Source organism: Cajanus cajan, chromosome 2 (assembly GCF_000230855.2).
Source record: "Cajanus cajan strain Asha chromosome 2, NIPB_CcT2T_4, whole genome shotgun sequence".
In the NCBI taxonomy this organism is placed as follows: Eukaryota; Viridiplantae; Streptophyta; class Magnoliopsida; order Fabales; family Fabaceae; genus Cajanus; species Cajanus cajan.
Window position 1 is genome coordinate 11451976 of NC_138518.1, and position 20107 is coordinate 11472082.

Sequence of the window (20107 nt, forward strand, 5' to 3'; positions counted from 1 at the left end):
ATTTCCTTCCAAAATCCCTTAAAACAAACAATCCACCAACAAGCATTGCAACATACAACATTCATACAACTTAAACATCACATTCTTATCACCAAAATTAACATGCAACAAGGTATAAAGGTTAACCACATTCAAAATTCCACATTGAAGGCACTATATGCTTTTATTTATTATAAGATCAACATTTATTTTAACGTTAGAGACTACAAACTTAATTTTCAACTGTGAAACGTTAAGGGTTGTCTACAACACATCCCTGAAAATGAAAATTGTATCTCATTACTAGTATTAATAAAAGATAATTATTGAATGGTGTAAAAAAATAATTAATGAAAATACATTCAATTACATAAAATCATTAATGTTTTAATTAAATTTTTTTGATAATTAATGCAAAATACATTCAAATATATATATATATATATATATATATATATATATATATATATTTATATATATAAACATTTGGTTTAATTAATTATATTCTTAATCCTTCAAATTTAAAGTAATTATTTTTCTTCAAATTTAAAATTTGTTTTTAGTTCTATTAATTTCAAAAAAAATTATTGTTTTAGTCCATGTATATATTATTATAAATTTCAAACTTAAAACATGTGTTTTTAGTCCTCAAAATATAAAAATTATTGTTTTAGTTCTTCAAATTTTATTCCCTCAAAATTAAAATTTATCATTTTAATCCTTGTAATTTAAAAATATTATTTTAGTCCCTCAAATTGACAATAATGGATTAAGACAATTTTATAGCAATAGTTGGTCTAATGTGATGTTTCATCAACAATGACACCACTATACTAATATAATTGACAGTAATAACATAATTGACAATTACAAATTAATTAAGACAGTTTTGTAGTATTGATTAGTCTAATATAATATTTTTTTTACCGACAATGAGATTAGTAAAAAAATTCTGTATAGTAGACTAATTATTGACATTTGAGCAAAGAAACTAAAATAATAATAATTATTATTATTTGAAGGTTAAAAACGTATGTTTTAAATTTAAAGAACCAAAAAGATAAAATTTTAATTTCAAGGACCAAAATAATAATTTTTTTATTTTAGGGACTAAAAACACTAATTTTAAATTTTAGGAACAAATTAATATATATCCCAAATTTAGAAAACTAAAAACATAAGAAAAATTATTAATAGACCTTTTTTTAATTTAAAACAAACATTTTTTTAATAAATAAGTAGTTTTTACTTTTTTTTATGTATTTATTTAAATTATTTATTTTAAAAATTAGTCATTTTCTATCTTTTATTAAGAAATAATTTTTACTTTCTTCTCAAAAAATATTTTTTTAAACCACTTTTTATATATTTTTTGTAAAATTAAAATAAACTTGCCCAATTTCTTAAACGAGTTGTTGGTCTTCAGTTGAGAACTATAAAATGACCCATGTACTAAGATATTAAGCCAAGTAGTAAGTCTAAAGCCAAAAGGACAAGAAAACATCATATCAAAATGGGTCATTTCTTTGTAAGATCGTCATTGGTCTCATCCCTTCTACTGATGATGATGTTTTTTCTCTCTGATGCATGTTGCCATGACAAAGTTGTGGATGTAAAAACCATTTGTGCAAAGACCAAGAACCCTTCATTTTGTTCTAAACTTCTAAGTTCAATGCCTGGTGGAGTATCTGGTGCAGATTTCAATTCCATTATGAAATACACCTTTGATGTGATGCATGGCAATGTTACAAACACCATTGAACTAATCAACAAGCTGATTGCAAAGGGTAATCTAGATGTCTCAACAAAATTTCATCTTGAATTTTGTTTGGGGAGTTTTATTAGTGCCAAAAATGATGTCGAGTATACTCGAGAATTTTTTTATTCAAAAGATTATGGTTCTGTAGGGTTTGCTTTGGATGATACCACTCATCTATCCAAAGCTTGTTTGGCGTTTCCTCCTCGTTACAAAGATTCGTCTCTGCTTCCAAATGTTGAAGTTTTGGAACAAGTTATTCAGATCATTGGTGTTATATTTAATTCGTTTTGCATGATTGCTTAACAATAATGTTTTGGTTTCTTCCTAAAAGTGTTGTTTAGATAAGAATGTGACACCAATATGGATGAAGTTTCTCCTTTATTTGTAGTTAGTATTTTAATTCATGTATTAGATAAATATTTATTACATATAATTAAAATCTATAATAAATTATATATACAACTAATTATAATATTTGAATATATAAATATTATTTAAAATGTATATAAATAAATATTTTTAAATATATAAATTTTATTTTAGATAAAATATAAATAGTTTATATTATAATATAAGATTATTTTTAATGTTTGATAATTTATTTTAAAATGTTAAAATTTAACTAATAAGTAAATATGACAAATGAAAAAATAAATTAGATAAAAAGTCAAAAAAAATTTCTTAAAATGTTCTCCTCAAAGAATAATCTCTAAAAATATTAACGCACAAAATAGTCTTTTACATTTAATATATAAATATTTATTTAATTCATAAATAAATATAATAATTAAAACAATAGAATAAAATAAGAAGTTAAAGAACTCTTACAAGTATTTCTATTGAATAATAAATCCTAAAAATATTCTTCAATAATATATATAATATAACCGACATTTAATATATTGAGATTGATTAATTTTATTGTTATTTTTTTTTTATAATTATTGATACGAGTAATTCATGCCAATAACAAGAGTCAACTTTTAGTATCATTTGCAACTTCAAAATCAAATATATCTTTTATAGTAATATTTTATAATATTTAATGAAAATTATTAAAGGAAAAATAAATACATAATTTTAAGAATATAATATAAAGTAAATTACACTAAAATTCATTGAGTTGCAATATGTAAAAAGAACCTTTGTTTTTTTTACACTCAACACTAACTCTTCTTATTTGTTTGAAAAATATGACATTAACACCTTTTAGATATTAAATTAATGTGTCTTAATTTTTTGAAAAAATATTAATTGTATTGTGTCTCCTTATAAGATAAGTTGGTGTAAACTATAGAAAAACATATAGAAGTTACATTGTCTGAAATGTAATATAATATAATATATTGGCCATTTGGTATGTTTGTTTAAACTTAAAAATAAATATTTCTAAGCAAATATCTTTTTAAAAAAAAATCTTTAAGAAGTAATAAATAGGAGTTTCTTCTAAAAAAATGATTCAATAAGAATATCACGTAAGAAGTGTTATATATAAGAACCAATTTATATTGTCACATATATTAATTAATTAGATTAAATTAAATATTTCTATTTAAAGTGTGATCTTTTAATTTAATAAAATTTATTAAATATACTCTTATTAAAAAAATATAATTAGGCAAAAAAATAATAATATAGGATATATATAAATTAGAAGATATATAAATATTAATTAAAATATATAAATAATATAAATATAATTTTAAAAATATAAATATAATAAATTTATTATTATCAATTAAATTAACTATTTATTTTAATCTTGATAAATTAAGTAATTCAATTTTATATATAAAAATAAATGTAATATGTAATAGATTTGCGAGGATAATTAAATTTTGCGGAGTTTTTGAGGCTTTATTTTCCATATTCATGTTAGATATCCTTAATTGAAAGGTAAAATATATTTGTATTTATTATTTATTATAAAAGAAATGTATTGGTCCTATTTTTTAAAAAAATACAAATATGGATCTTTGAATATTTTAAATTTGACTTAGTGACATCCTTTCAAAAATAATTATGGTACTTTTCAACTTCAGGAAACAATTTTGAACTTTTATTTATTTATTTATTAAATATATAAAATTGTTTCATAAAATTCACTTACATATACTCAATTATTATTTGAATAAAAAGTTGTAGACATTATGTAAGGCGAGCAATTGAATAACTAAGAAATTCTAATGTCAAATTTTTTTTCCGATTTGTGAAACTCCCTTTTTCACGTAATTCTTAGCATATTTATGTTCTTTTATGATTTGTACATTAATTAAATTTTATAGCTTTTATGCAATAAATTTAATAAGATAAATTTTACATCTTAAATTAATAAAATAATTAAAGTTGTTTAAAAATTAAAGATTTTCATAAATACAATATTAAGTCAACTTTAAAAATTAAAAATAAAATAATTTTTAAAAATAAAAAATAAAATGAAATTTTATAATAAGATAACAAAATAAAAGTATATTTTAGCCTAACCTAAATAAGGATATTAAATTTGAAAAAATATAATAATTGGTATAAAAAAAAACTAGTCTAATTGACATATTAAATTGCCAATATTTTTTTAAAAAGTGTAATAAATATTGTTGAAAAGCAATGAGGGTGAATAACAAACGACGAGATCTTACCCCACTCATTAAATACAATGTTTATCCGTTGAACAAGTTAATAAATAAAATTGTTGGTTGTTAATTAGGAGTGTAAGAGTATTGAATTGAGCTGGATTCAGATAAATTTGTTATTCAATCCCATTAAAATTTAACGAGTGAATTGAGTCAAATTTGTATAAAAAAAAATTTAAAAATCCGATTCAACCCAACCCAATTATAAATAGGTTGGGTTATGTTGGGTCGGGTCAACATGATTATAATTATTTTATTTTATATAAAAATTTAAATATTTTAAAATAGATGTAAATCGTTTGATACATTATTACAAATTCAAAGTTATTAACTTATAAAGCAAATAATGATACAAATTAAATTCTAAAATAAATTTATTAATTTGTTACATTATTATCAACTCAAAATACTAACATTAATTAATACAAAATAAAATTTAAAATAAATATATTATATTTTTACAATGTTATCAACCTAAAACAAAAAATAACGGGTTGAAAACATAAAATGCGTTGCTCGATCAGCATAGTGTCAGGTTTTGATCGGATTGGATTGAGTTTGGTCCGAACATTGAAAAAATTTGATCCGAACTCATTGGATTGATTTTGATCCATATGGATTCGCGGATTACCTGTGACACCCTTACTATCCCAACACATATATTGTAATAATATAGATAAACTAATGAAATCAAATTTTCAAAATAGGTAAAAGGGTTCACATAAAACCTTTAGAAACATTCTTCAATATCCAAAATATTCTGAAATGAAACTTGGAAAATAAAACATAAGAGATTACAAAATGTTTTCAAAATAATAGGTTCAACTCCGTATACAAATACAATTCATGTCCTAGAAATTCTCTGCCCCGATGTCACAATATCAGAGCATACTCATAAATCAACTGTTGACATTCTAGATGTCACTCATAGCCGGATCTTCCTCACCTAAAAACATCCACAAGTTATACGGTGAGAAAATAAAACATCAATATGTAAAGCACATACAAACACACCACAACATAATCTCTTCACAACTCATTACATAATGAAATATTTACAAACATATATATATATATATATATATATATATCATAATTTATCAATCATTCATCGTCTTCACATTTCAATTCACAATTATATCAATCCATCACAATTCACACAAATCTTACAATTAACATTATGCCAAGGCCACACCACAACTGACATAAGTGATACGGGTTAATTGTCTCACTCATCCCACACCACGCCAGGGTCACGCCCTCCCTATAGCATCACTTACCCAGGGTCCGTGCCATCCCTGGTCATTGATGTGAGGAATCACAATCACATTACAATCCACACAATCTCTTGCAATTAACCCTATGTCAGGGCTGCCATATTTGACATAAGTGATACGTGTCAATTGTCTCACTCATCCCACACCATGTCAGGGTCATGCCCTCCCTGTAGCATCACTTACCCAGGGGCCATACCATCCCTGGTCATTGATGTGAGGAACCACAATCATAATCACATCCATACAACATCTCATCTCATAGCTCAATACCATACACACATCAAATAAGTTCAAAATAATGGGTTTCATACACATCAAGCAATTCACATCTAAATCATCAATTTTTATCAAGTAATATAACAATAACATTCATAAATTAATATAATACTCAACGGAATTACCAATTTAATATAATTTCAACACAATGGTAAAATCCCCAATTGTTCCAAAACCTAGCTCACAGACACTTTTCTACAGTTTCGTTCTCCCTCTCAGATCATCATTATTACAAATTAAATATATATTTTCATAATCCTAAATTCATACAGAATCACATAAAACCAATAATTCTCCAAACAAAAATAATTATAAAATTCTTCATAATCTTAAGGGCTCTTCCTCTACCCAATTCCCTCATGTAACTCTACATATAAATAATTCCCTTTTCTCCCGTACCTTGATATGTAGAAGTTGAACCTACACAAGATCTGGTTGGTCTCCCTCGCTGGGTTCCCCTCAGTCTGAAGCAGAAAGTAGAGGGAAATAAGAGATAGCAGAAGAAAAGAATTCAGAAAATGAGAGGTGTGCTTTTTGGGAGTGGCAGAGCACTTTATTTATAGGCATCAAGCTTCGCCGGAACGACCCGTTCTCAAACCAAAACGACCCGTTTTAGGGTGCATTTAATACTCATAACGGTCATATTTTGGAACGGCCCGTTCTCAACTCTGGAACGGCCCGTTCTCAATTTGGGAACGCCCCGTTCCCATCTAAAATTTGTAGCTGATTTTTGTATTTTGGAACGGCCCGTTCCAGTTTGGGAACGGCGCCGTTCCCAGATACAAAATCACTCTCGTTTTAGTCATTTGGAACGGCCCGTTCCGATTTGGGAACGACCCGTTCCGATTTGGGAACGACCCGTTCTGGGCTACTAAAACACTCCTGTGAATTACTAAATTACCCTTATTGAGCTTATGGGCCCTCGTACATTCTATGAAAATTGAGCTATTACATTACCCGTACCCGCTTACACCCTTAATTATAGTTGTTTCTTATCTTGAGAAAATAAAATTTATTATTTTACTTTTTTATCATAAATTTAATACTGCATATATAAATAAATCCTTCACTATATAAATTAGAATATTTTCTTGAATTAGAGTATTTTAGGAATCGACCTCAATGAAAATACTTTTACTTGATTTTCTTTCACAAGAACATTTGTTTTTTACCACTCGTAGTAAAGTTCGATTTATTTTTTAAAAATTATCAACAATTAAAATAATCATATCTTATAATATAAACTTAATTATTATAAATTATATATTTATTCTATACAATACACACATTAATATACTGAATACTAGAGCCGATTCTCTTAAATAAGATTTTAAGTATAACATAATTAAAATACGAGATTCTATTAAAAATGATTAAATAAATATTTCATACTAATAACATGATTATTAAAATAAATTGCACTTTTTAACGTTTTATGATAATTAATTCATAATATTATTCTCCAATATTTAATTTATTTTATAAAATTTTTAATTTTGATTTTATGGTTAAATATTTTTTTTATTGATAGTTAAAATTGTAAAATTCACTATGATCTCATATTAAAAATGATATGATAATTAATATTAAATAATACTTAATAAAAATACACTTTTAGTTTTCATTTTTAAATTATTTTTATTTTCTTTTTATCATATTTATGAGATAAAATAGAGATTAAAAATATAATTTAATCTAAATATTATAAATATCAAATGTTATGTTATTTATTTAATATTTATCATAATCAACATATAATTTAATTTAATAATTAATGAATGAATATTTAGTGATAAAACTAAGATTGCATATTTTATAAAATTAAGAAACTAAAATTATAAAAATAAAAATTTGAATAGAGAGGGAAAAAATTATAATTTAAGTTCCCTATTCATTTTCAATGCATCTTCATTATGACTTTTAATAAATGAAAAATATAATTTTCAATTTGTTAGTCAATATTAATATATTATTAAAAGCATTAGATAACAAGACAAGTATATTAATTAAAATTAATTTATTGTAAACAATAATAAATGCATTAATTAAATTTGTAAATAATGATTAATTCATTCAATAATTTTTAAGATTTTGATTCATTAAATATTTTTTTTTAAATTAAGTATTATAAATTTAATTCAGTTATGAAGCATGTGCTCTCTTTACGACATATCCTAAAAAAATATATTATAAATTGTTTGATTATCAAAAAAATATTTTTTTTATATATCATGATAATGGTGAGAATATTTTTTTATTTTATCTACTAGTCTTCCTCAGGACTTAATTACATTAAGATTATCATTTTCAATATATTTTTTTTATTTAACATAGAACTTAAATTTGAGACATTGATGTTTTATAATTAAAAAAAGCATTTTATACTTAATGAAAATACATTCAATTATATTTTGAAAAAACAATATCTTATTCAACACATTGATTTGAATAAAGTCGGATTCACATTATTTTAACAATGTATCAAATTCAAATTTTATGAAGAAAAGAATGGGATTGAAAGTATATCATAAGTTTGTTTGTATATAAATTAGAAGTATTTTTAATAGTAATTTTTTTTTATAAAAAATCTTTATTTTCATTAGAAGTATTTTAAAAAATCTTTATAAACTTGTATCTAAATGGGTTCTAAAAATAGTGAATTAGATCCCCAATAAAAACTAGTTATCGATAAAATGATTAATATTTTCTGCTAATAACATTATAACATAGTGATCAAAAGAAAGGGAAAGAAAAAAAAAAACTTAAACACGGAGTTGGTCTTCACTTGAGAACTATAAAAAGACATCAAGCCAAGCAGCTAGTGAGACTAAAACCAAAATTCCAAGAAGAAATCATAAGAAAACATCAAAATGGTTAAATTCACACTTACATTATCCTTAATCTCTTGTCTTATGATGGTGTTCTTTTCCTTTGGTGTGTCATCTTTTCCACCCACTAAAGTTGTGGATGTAAAGACCATTTGCAAGCTCTCCAAAAACACTTCATTTTGTCTAAACTTTCTAAACTCAAAGCCTGGTGGAGCACATGGTGCAAATTTGGATACTCTTGGACAATACACCTTCAACCAAACTCTTGGCAAAGTTACCAACACCATTACCCTAATCAAGCAACTTATTGCAAAGGGTAGTCCAGATCCTTTGAAAGTATTTCACTATAAATATTGTATGGGGAGTTTTATTCGTGTCAAAAGTGACATTGAGTATGTTCAAAGCATGTTCAAGTCAAAAGATTATCGCAACATACGCCTTGTTGTGGAGGATAGCCTTAATTCATCTCTTAATTGTTTACAAGTTCCTCCTGAAAATGATGATCCTTCCATGCTTCCAAAATATATTAAGGCTATCCAACTAGTTGAAGGGGTCATTCGTGCTATATTAGTTTTGTTAGGAATATAGTTGCTTTTTCATGAAAAATAATGTTTGGGTAACGATGTAAGAATGAAGTTGATTTGTTCATTCTCTTTCCTTATCTTTTTTGAATTAGTTTTATTATTTGTGTTTATAGTGATCACTTGTGCTAGATTTTGTTAAAAAATTATATCAAGATGACTTGGTGATGAGAAGTGTTATTTTTTTATTAGCTAAAATTCATTAAAAAATTAACTTCAAAATTATGATAAATATTTATTAAATAAAATGTGAGACGAATCAAATTTTCTGATTTTTTTTCAATAAATTTTAAGCAATAAGATAGTGAGGTATAAGAGAGTGTGTTTCTTACCTTTCTTAATTTTTTTTTGTTACAGAAGAAAAAAATAGTAAGTAGTCTAATTAACATGGAAAACATTCTTTCCATTATTTCTATTAATATGGTTTTGGGTAAAAGATCCTATCTAAAATCATAATAATATAAATAATTGAGAGGAAATGAAATAAAAAGAATTTAATCTGATTGATTGAATTTTTTTTTAAATATATTGAAGTTCCAAAAATTTAAAAAGTGTGTGGGAGAGAAGGACTAGTAAGTTTATATATTCAATGTATTTATCTTTAAAATTATAAAATTAATTAAAATTTAATAACATAAAAATTCATGTTAGAAGCTTTTGTGGGCCCTTGTAAAACGAGTGGCTGAACATTTTTTCTTTTTATTTATTTTAATGACAATTCTCACAGCCACAAGATGAGTCAAGGAGCTACACATGATGAGTTTCCTTAGAATTAAAATTTAATAAAAAATATAAATAAAGATAAACATAAAGTTTAATTTCTATATAATATTAACATAAAAGATTGGCATCAACAATCCGTAAGAATTTATAATATGAAGGAGTTATTGATCTAAGTAATATTATATTCAATTTTTTAAAATAAAGTTTCTAGCACAAATTTTGTTGAAAGAGAGATTCCGTTAAAAATAATTAACTATGTTTTATTATAAAAATTAATTATTGACAAAATTGATAAATATTTTATATTAATAATATAATTAAAAGAAATTATACCAGATATAATCATATGAAAATGTAAAAACTTTTTCATCCCTGTCTATAGATTATTCATCCATAAACATATCAAATATATTTAAATACATTAAAAAAATCAACTTTTCTCATTATTTAATATTTTAAAAATCCGTTAAGGAAAAGATTTAGAAGGATTTACCATTATTTAAAATTTCAATTTTATTTACACATCAAATGATGCATGTAAGTCACAAACTCTCGTCGTTTTGTCATGTCTTTTTCATATATCACTTTCAACGATGGGGAATATATGCTAGAGTAATGTTTATCACACAATCCACGTGAGAGTGTGAGAAAGGTAGTAAGAAGACAAAGGGAAATAAAGTAGCAAAGAAAAAAAAATATAATTGACAAAACAAAATAAAAAGAAAACAGAAAAGAATTTAACTAAAACTAGTATTTTTAGCATATGATAAAAAATTATTTCATATAATTATAATTTAAAATAAATAAATATTTTAAATGAATAAATTGTATTATAATTGAAATTTATAATAAAATTTTAAGTATATAAACTTTATATTTAAGATTTATAATTATTGAAAAAAAATTAAGTTTCATATTAACTAAAGATGAGACAATTAATAAGTATAAGAGTGAGAAACAATCATCATCTTACAAACGGTTATAGGATTGAGTTAGTATTTAAACCACTTTCTTAATTAGAGTTATTTTAGCCATTCATTATTGATACACACACCAAGATTAATAGAGTTAGACATGAGAGAATGTATTAAAAAAAATTTAAATTTTGTTAGTCTTAGATCATTGAAAAGGTCATCGATCATTTATTTATGCATCAATAAATAGTGTTGAACGTAAAGAGATATATCAAGGGAAAAAAAAAAAGCTAAGTCCAACATTAAATAAAGATAAAGCAACCAAAAAGTGTATAAGTGGGGTTATCTGCACCTTACTAGTCGATTTTATAAAATTGAGTTAAACTCTAAATCTTTTTTTTTTTAAAATAATAGGCTTAAATGCAACTTTTGTTCCTCAATTGTAGCAATTATGAGATTAAAATTTGAGGAATAATTAAAATTACTTTATTAAAATTATACAATTATAATACTTGAATAAAAATTACTCAACTAAAATATGAAGAACCAAAATTGCATTAAAATTTGAGGAACAATTAAATTTTTTTTAAATAAAATTATACGATTATGATACTTAAGAAATTAATGCTTAATTAAAATTTGAGGACTAAAATCACACAATGAAGATATTTAAGAGACTAAAATTGTTCCACTAAAATCTTAGAGACCAAAATCACGTAATTATAATACTATAAGAATAAAAAATAAAATTAAGCCTAAATAATAATGTAATCCATAATTATTTTAATCATTAAATTTTTTTAAAATATTTAAATTCAATGTACAACTAACAATTAAAAAGATAATTTAAAAAAGATGAAAGGTCAAGAAAAATTCCTAAAAAAATAATCTTATTAAAAAAAATAAAACACTTTTTTCATAATGAATAATTTTTATAAGAGAAATTAACTGATCACTAATCACAAATATTTTGAATATTTAAGTAAATGAATTGGATCAAACCAACTTACTTAAAAAAAAATGAGTTAGGATGAACTAAATTAAACCATCCAATCAACCCTTTCATAAGATTTAGTCTGAATTTTTTCTCATTCATAGTGAGTGATTTACTCAAAGTTATCGAATATATTTTTTTTAATAGAAATGTAAATTCTGGTTAAATTGTATTAAAACCGCACTCCAAAATTAAAAAAGACAAGTTTATATTATATTATCCTAAACTAGTGTCACCCTCAAAAAGAATTTGTGCCAATTTTGTTTTTCCTTTTTGAATACTTTTCCAGTTCCAAACTCTCACCGTGTAATCCCTCATTGAATCTCGTTTGGTGGGTTAAACAACGAACGGTTCTACCTTGAGCTTTGAGCTTTTCAGTACAAATCATGGTCCCCAGTGGCAGCAACCACCCTTTTCTCATCCACACACTCAAAAAAGCATAGCGATCCCACTTGCGTGGCCTTATCACTCCAACATGTTCGCCATATTCATAGGTTAGTGGTTGTGAACACAAACTCTTTGCTCCCCACGTTACACTAGTTACTCACTTTCCTTCTCTTCACAAAAAATAACCTACTTCTTTCTCTCTCCAACAACATCATAACATGTCTCTTACTCTAACCATCAAACTACACTTGGCTTCACCACCCCACTTTAGCCTCAACCATGCAAACAAGGTAATAACTTGCAAAACCAAAACTTTTTCCAATCCCAACAACCACACCAAGGTTGGTGCCAAGCCCATTTATAGTGCCACCCCTTTGATCACCCCGTTGCGTATGGTGAAGCCTAGAGTGCAGTGTGGCAGCATGATCAAGAGTTCTTTGATTGAGCCTGATGGGGGGGCGTTGGTGGATCTTGTGGTGCCCGAGTGTGTGAGGGGTGCTAAGATCATTGAGGCTGAGACACTGCCCAAGGTGCACCTCTCAAGGATTGATCTTGAGTGGGTGCATGTGGTGGGGGAAGGGTGGGCTAGTCCCTTGAGAGGGTTCATGAGGGAGGATGAGTATCTTCAGAGTTTGCATTTCAACTCCCTTAGGGTGAAAGATGGCTCTGTGGTGAATATGTCTCTTCCCATTGTGTTGGCCATTGATGATGAGACCAAAGGGAGAGTTGAGTCCGCCACCCATGTGGTGTTGGTCGGGCCTGATGGAGATTATGTTGCCATTCTCCGAAGGTTAGTCTTCTGCCATTTTTTTTTTTTTTTTTTTTGGTTTCTGGTTGGTGTTTTGTTTCTTGTTGATCCATGAAATCGAACTCGATACAAAAGGAGTTTATAACAACTCCAACATTCTGTCCAATCAACTGAGTTAGACTCCTTTGGTTTGTGTTTAATTTCTTGTTGATCCGTTGAAATCAAAATTGCTAACAAAGGGTTTTACAACAATTCAGGCACCTGTTCAACCAATTAAGCTAGACTACCTTGGTTGCTGTTTAATTTCTTTTTGATTGTTCAACTGTGTTGTATGAGAAATTGGTGCGTTGTTTAATGGTTTCAATTGTGAAAAGGAACAAATAGTAGGAGTGTGGTACCTGCATTTGAATTCCTAATGAGAAATTAGCATTGCAAAGGATTTTTTTTAGGGCTCCAAGAAATGGGGTTTGTTCAGCTGATTATTGTGCCTTAATGGTTATAAAGGACTTAGAGTCTATTTAGATATAAGTTTAGAAGCGTTTTTTGGAGTTCTCTTGGATAATACTTTTTTATTTTCTGTAAAGAAACTCTAAAAAGCACTTCTAATTTGTATCCAAACAAGTTCTTAGGTTTGGCTTCTGCTTCAGAAAATATACTTTGGGAGATCATTAGCAAACATCAATATAACCATGGCTGAGGCTTGTGGCATGCCCTGCCATGAAAATGTGGTGGCCTCCCTTCCTGCCCTTTTACTTTTATGCTGACTATTGTAAAACTGAACAAAAATTTATAGAAGGCTTAGTTAATGGAACAATTCACAGAATTTCTCTATTGAACTATCTCAGTCATAAAAGTTATTATTGAGCTATCTTAGTCAAGTTACACTTTTTTACCCTTCAAAATGTTAATATGGCCCTTAAGTTGGAGCATAAAGATTTGACATGCCAAACTTGCTGAGGGAGGATGGGAATTGTTTCCATCCCAATTCTTTGGTGAAGATGTCAATGAACTTCAAGTAAAGTAAGTGGCATTGTGCTGTGGGGGTATTTCCTGTGTTTGAACTTGTTCACAAACAATATGGTGGCAGTCCATTTCAGTATTTTTGGTGTATTCATGAAAGATTTAGAAAATATATGGAATGCGGATTTGTTGTTATTATCATGAAAACCTTTGACAGTGAATTCAGAGGTCAAGAGATTGTCATGTAATTGTACTTATCCTGAACATGCTCATCTGAGGAAATTTCAGTGGCTTTTAAGCATCTCATTGACAAATCTATATTTGTTTTTGAAACACGGGGTATTTGAATTTGATATTGCCCTCATATAAATGGCATAATTTTAATCTTTGGGAATATCAAAAACCAAAGGAGTGCCTGGATTATCTAAAATTTAAGGAATATGGTGAAAAGGGATAAAGGACTGTTAGGTTTAGGGGTTTGCAAAGCTTTAATCATTCCCAGAATTTCGTTTGTGCTTTTTTCTATGGAGCTAAGATGAATAATTTTTTAGAATATGCAGTGCAAGCATGCTACTCTGATATCATATAAAATTGAACATAAATATAAACCTAATGAATAAGTGGTGTAACTTGTGTGTTTGGATTGTATGAGACTGATTATGTACATCTATGACCCTCAATTGAACACTTTAAATGACCGAGTGAAGGACTAAGTAAAAATTGTAAGAACTACTGAACCATCCTAAATTATTTGTCTTTCAATGTGCCTCGCATGTTGAGATTTGGATGATCAGAGTCCTTCCCTTCAGTTCTCGGTCTTCAGTTTTGCTTTAACTGTAAGTCAAAAAGTCATTTTAGATGTTAACAAAATTTCTGAAGTGCATTGGCTATCTAAATAAATTTCTGTCTTGGTGTCTCTTGGCTTCCATTAACCATTAAGCTTCTATACAGTATTGAAATGTACAAACATAACAAGGAAGAAAGAATAGCTAGAACATGGGGAACAACTGCTCCTGGACTGCCATATGTTGAGGAGGTGATTACTCCTGCTGGAAATTGGCTTATTGGAGGAGATCTGGAAGTGATAAAACCTATCAAATATAATGATGGTCTTGATAACTACAGGCTCTCTCCCAAACAACTCCGTGATGAATTTGACAAGCGTCAAGCGGATGCAGTTTTTGCCTTTCAGTTAAGAAACCCTGTGCACAATGGCCATGCCTTGTTGATGAATGATACTCGGAAGCGCCTATTGGATATGGGCTACAAAAATCCTATTTTATTGCTTCACCCTCTTGGAGGTTTCACAAAGGCTGATGACGTACCCTTGGATGTCAGGATGGAGCAACATAGCAAGGTAATTCCCATTGTTCTTCTCAAAAAGCATGGAGTAATCATTATGTGCATGTGCTATAACAATATATTCTCAGACATGACTTTGGAAGTGATTGAACTGTCATTCAATTTCAACAATCTATTCACATTTAATTGCAAAATTCATAGAATTTTATCCTATCAAGTTCTTTTGTTCTTAGGTCCTAGAAGATGGAATTCTTGATCCTGAGACTACCATAGTCGCCATATTTCCATCGCCTATGCATTATGCCGGTCCAACTGAAGTACAGTGGCATGCCAAGGCACGGATAAATGCAGGTGCTAACTTCTACATTGTCGGTCGTGATCCTGCTGGTATGGGTCACCCAACTGAGAAGAGGGATTTGTATGACCCTGATCATGGAAAGAAGGTGCTCAGCATGGCTCCTGGTCTGGAGAAGCTCAACATTTTGCCATTCAGGGTAAGTGATATTACTTCTACATATGGCTATAGGTTCTTGCTCCTCTATGAAATATGCTCTCTCAATGCTATCTTCTTCTCAATAATACATATTTTGTACTAAATTTCTATATAGTTGATACTCAATTAAATCAAGTAATTGACTGCATAGTCATGCATGCATGCCATGTTTTGTTCATTTATACACAAAAGTTACTTTCATAAGTTTAATATGCTACCTGAAATCATGCTCTGATGAATTATTTGTTTCCTCTAGTGACTATTTGGACCACACTTATGTCTGTTGATACATGTGCCTTGTTTGCCATTTTTAAATTACAGGTGGCAGCTTATGACACTAAGGTTAATAAGATGGCATTTTTTGACCCAACCCGTGCCAAAGATTTCCTCTTTATATCTGGAACCAAGGTATTTGATTCGCTGTCATTCAATGAAGTATTTAAGGCTCCATCAACCTTAAATTTGGTATTTGTTACATAAATATATAGTCAACATATCATATTAAGTTACAATGTCAGGATCCTGGTTCCTTCTTCTTACTTGAATTGAATCTAGCTGCAACATAAACAAAGTAATTGTTATGTATTATAAGTGGGGTTGGTTGGAACTTGGACCAATTAAAGAAAGGCATTGAATTTTACTAAAACTCTGTATGTTAATCTTCAAGCTTATATATGATTATAATAGGATAATATTTCAAAATTCAGTTCTAGTCCCAATAAATATTTAAAACGTCTTTAATTCCTACATTTATCAAAAGTAATGTGGTTTTTGCCCCTCGTCAGGGATTCAAAACATGTGTTTATGTTAAAATGTAGAAACTGAAAATGTAATCTTTTTATAGGGACTAAAACTGAATTTCTAGATATTTTGAAGAGCCAAAAACATACTTTACCCATTATAATATGCAAATTGCAAAACATTAAGATTTTGGTTCCTGTCAATGTGATTGTGTGCCTTGTTTACTCACACCATGTGTATCATCAAGTTTGGGTTTCTGAATTCCTTTGACCAATGGACAACTATTCTTTTCAAATTTTCATGGTTTCTTTTATGTTTATGTTTCCAGATGCGGGCTTATGCAAAGAGTGGGCAGAATCCGCCAGAAGGTTTTATGTGCCCAAGTGGGTGGAAGGTTCTTGTGAAGTACTATGAAAGTTTGCAAGCAGAAGAGGCATCCCAACAGCCTGTGCTATCATCTACTTAGACATAACTAGAAGTAGAGGTTTAGCATCAATTGATTCCAAAGGGAGAGTGTTAAAAACACATTTCTGGGAGTGCCAATTTTTATGCATGGTCTTCCAGCTTCATGGTCAAGATTTAAGCAATGCGCAAGAATATTTGAACTTTTTGTACTATATTGAATTATCCTTTTTCTTTACAAATTACTATGACAACAAGAATTTCTTGTGGTGCGTCAAGCATAATTGCAGATGTAGTCTTCTATCTATAGACTCGTGATCTGAAAGTCCAGTTCAATAAGGGTTAGAGAAATTCAGCATAGCCTTGGTGCTTATGTATATTTAAAAAGGGCATATATGTGCTCAAGGTTTTTAAGGGTTCTTGTGACCACATTGTTACTGTAATTGCAGTCACATTGACTACATTTTCTCTGGTGAAGACATTGGCTTATATTTGTCAATAATTTTGTAAGACGTCACGGATCATGACAAAACCACAACTATGACTACAATTTAAAACCTTTGTCCTTTGATGAGCTAGAAAGTGGTGGATGTGAGATGGGATCACTGTTATACTGTTGGGTAAGTGTATTATTGGAGTGTAATTGATAGAACCAGATTGATATGCAAACCTATTTTACTACTAAGAAAATAATTATGGTCTGAATGCCCTTTCATTTTATTTGAGATGGTATTTATAAGGATTACAATTGCCAACCATTGGCTCTCCGCAATTGTCGGCGACAGAAAATGGAATCTACTAGCCAAATGCAAAAGCAAGGATAGGAGGCAGCAATTCTAACAAATTCCTGCAATAACATCTGTCATTGACACCTAAGAGAGCAGCCAATTTCTCTAAATGTGATTCATAGTATCTGTTCAAGTCATTCAAATAATTAGGCCTTCTTGTGTGTCTCTTGGGCCGAGCATCATGGGCTGGAGTGGCACTAATGATTGGGTTGCTATCATTACCCTCTGCTGGAAGAAGCAACTTGTCCTCAAGTTGAAAAGCTGATTGTAGGTCATCCCATTTCTCCCAGGTTGTATCCGCCGGGTTCTGGGGGTTCATGAATAAGGGGGTCAAGATCAGAAGTGGTGTGAGACGTGTCGTCAGCAATGAGTAATAGAGCGCTACCCTTACAAAGGTGGCCAACACTAAACTTTTCGTCGCAGTTGTAACAGAGACCCTTCTCGCGACGAGACGCTAACTCTGCTGGTGTCAAATGCTTGAAAGGAAGTTTGGATGCGGAAGAGGCCAAAGTAGTGGATGACGAAGACTGCGTAGTATTGCGAATCGGGCGTGTGCAGTCGTTGAGTTTATCCTCCTGCAACTTGGCCAGGGCAGCTGCCTGCGGAAGCGAAATGGGTTGGAGGCTTGAACTTCACGTCGCAACTCTGGTGTAAGCCCAGAAACAAAGCAGCTCAACCAGAAGGGCGGAGCAAGTCCAACGATGCGGTTGGCTAGTCGTTCGAATTCAGTGAGGTACTCGTTCACAGACCCATGTTGAGAAAGTTTGAACAACATACCCTTAGGGTCATCGTAAAATGAAGGAGCGAAGCGCGTCTCAAGAGCCTGAGGTAAGCTGGCCATGATGTGATAAAGCCATTACGGAACATCCATTGAAACCAGCTAAGAGCTGGGCCGTCCATATAAAAATAAGCAACGGTGATACGTTCATCCTCGGGAGTGCCCTGATAATCAAAGAATTGAGAGATCTTAAAGATCAATCCCATAGGATCATGGCCATCAAAACGGGGTACTTCGAGTTTGATGGGAGGGCGAGAGTGGAAAGGTGTTTTGGGTGGTGAGGGAGGGCTGTTTTGGAGGTGAGCCAGGCGGTCCAGGATAGTATCCACCTTACGCGAGAGTTCGAGGTGATTGTTGGTGAGGGCGGTTTGTCCCTGGGTAAGTTGAAGGATTGCTTCATCTAAGCGTTCGATGGCGGATTTGCGAATATTATGGTCAGCCATGGTAGGTCGGACCAATTGATAGAACCAGATTGATATGCAAACCTATTTTACTACTAAGAAAAGAATTATGGTTTGAATGCCCTTTCATTTTATTTGAGATGGTATTTAGAAGGATTACAATTTTCAATCATTGGCTCTTCGCAATTGTCGGCAACAGAAAATGGAATCTACTAGCCAAACGCAAAAGCAAGGATAGGTGGCAGCAATTCTAACAAACTCCTGCAATAACATTTGTCAGTGACACCTAAGAGAGCAGCCAATTTCTCTAAATGTGATTCACAGTATCTGTTCAAGTCATTCAAATAATTAGGCCTTCTTGTGTGTCTCTTGGGTCGAGCATCATGGGCTGGAGTGGCACTAATGATTGGGTTGCTATCCTTACCCTCTGCTGGAAGAAGCAACTTGTCCTCTAGTTGAAAAGCTGATTCTAGGTCATTCCATTTCTCCCAGGTTGTATCCGCCGGGTTCTGGGGGTTCATGAATAGGGGGGTCAAGATCAGAAGTGGTGTGAGACATGTCGTCAGCAATGAGTAATAGAGCGCTACCCTTACAACGGTGGCAAGCACAAAACTTTTCGTCGCAGTTGTAACAGAGACCCTTCTCGCGACGAGACGCTAATTCTGCTGGTGTCAAATGCTTGAAAGGAGGTTTGGATGCGGAAGAGGCCAAAGTAGTGGATGACGAAGACTGTGTAGTATTGCGAATCGGGCGTGTGCAGTCATTGAGTTTATCCTCCTGCAACTTGGCCAGGGCAGTTGCCTGAGGAAGCGAAATGCGTTGGAGGGGTTGTAGACACCCAATTTCGTCTGGGAACATACAAACAAGGAAATGGACCTATGTTATGAAGGGAAGGAGCTCCCAAAACATGCAAACGACAAGATAGGACTTTAGAAGGCCCAAAAGGCCCAAATAAGCTAATTTTAGAAGACTGGAACGGGCTGTTCCAAAAACCAGAACGGCCCGTTCCCAATTTGGAACGGGCCATTCCAACATTTTAAAAGGGCCAATAACCCTAATTTGGAACGGGCTGTTCCTAAATTGGAACGGGCCATTCCAAGATTGGAACAGGCCGTTCCAAACTCTTCAAAGGAGAGCTAAAACTTT

General features: G+C 30.2%; 3 protein-coding genes across 3 annotated transcripts; all 3 read left to right on the top strand.

Annotated features, from left to right (window-relative positions):
• The first annotated feature begins 1492 nt into the window (after positions 1 to 1492).
• Positions 1493 to 2041, top strand: LOC145954708 (pectinesterase inhibitor 1-like). The gene has a single exon (XM_083069395.1). It carries the CDS (start codon positions 1493 to 1495, stop codon positions 2039 to 2041), a length of 549 nt encoding a protein of 182 aa, XP_082925521.1.
• A 6795-nt stretch (positions 2042 to 8836) lies between these two features.
• LOC109814281 (pectinesterase inhibitor 1) lies at positions 8837 to 9337 on the top strand. The gene has a single exon (XM_020378668.1). The coding sequence runs from the start codon at positions 8837 to 8839 to the stop codon at positions 9335 to 9337; it is 501 nt and encodes a 166-aa protein (XP_020234257.1).
• Positions 9338 to 12245: 2908 nt separating this feature from the next.
• Positions 12246 to 17457, top strand: LOC109814271 (ATP sulfurylase 2). The gene is made up of 5 exons (XM_020378650.3): positions 12246 to 13138; positions 15008 to 15413; positions 15592 to 15852; positions 16173 to 16259; positions 16921 to 17457. Exons 1-5 carry the CDS (start codon positions 12567 to 12569, stop codon positions 17056 to 17058), a joined length of 1464 nt encoding a protein of 487 aa, XP_020234239.2. The 5' UTR covers positions 12246 to 12566; the 3' UTR covers positions 17059 to 17457.
• The last annotated feature ends 2650 nt before the right edge of the window (positions 17458 to 20107 follow it).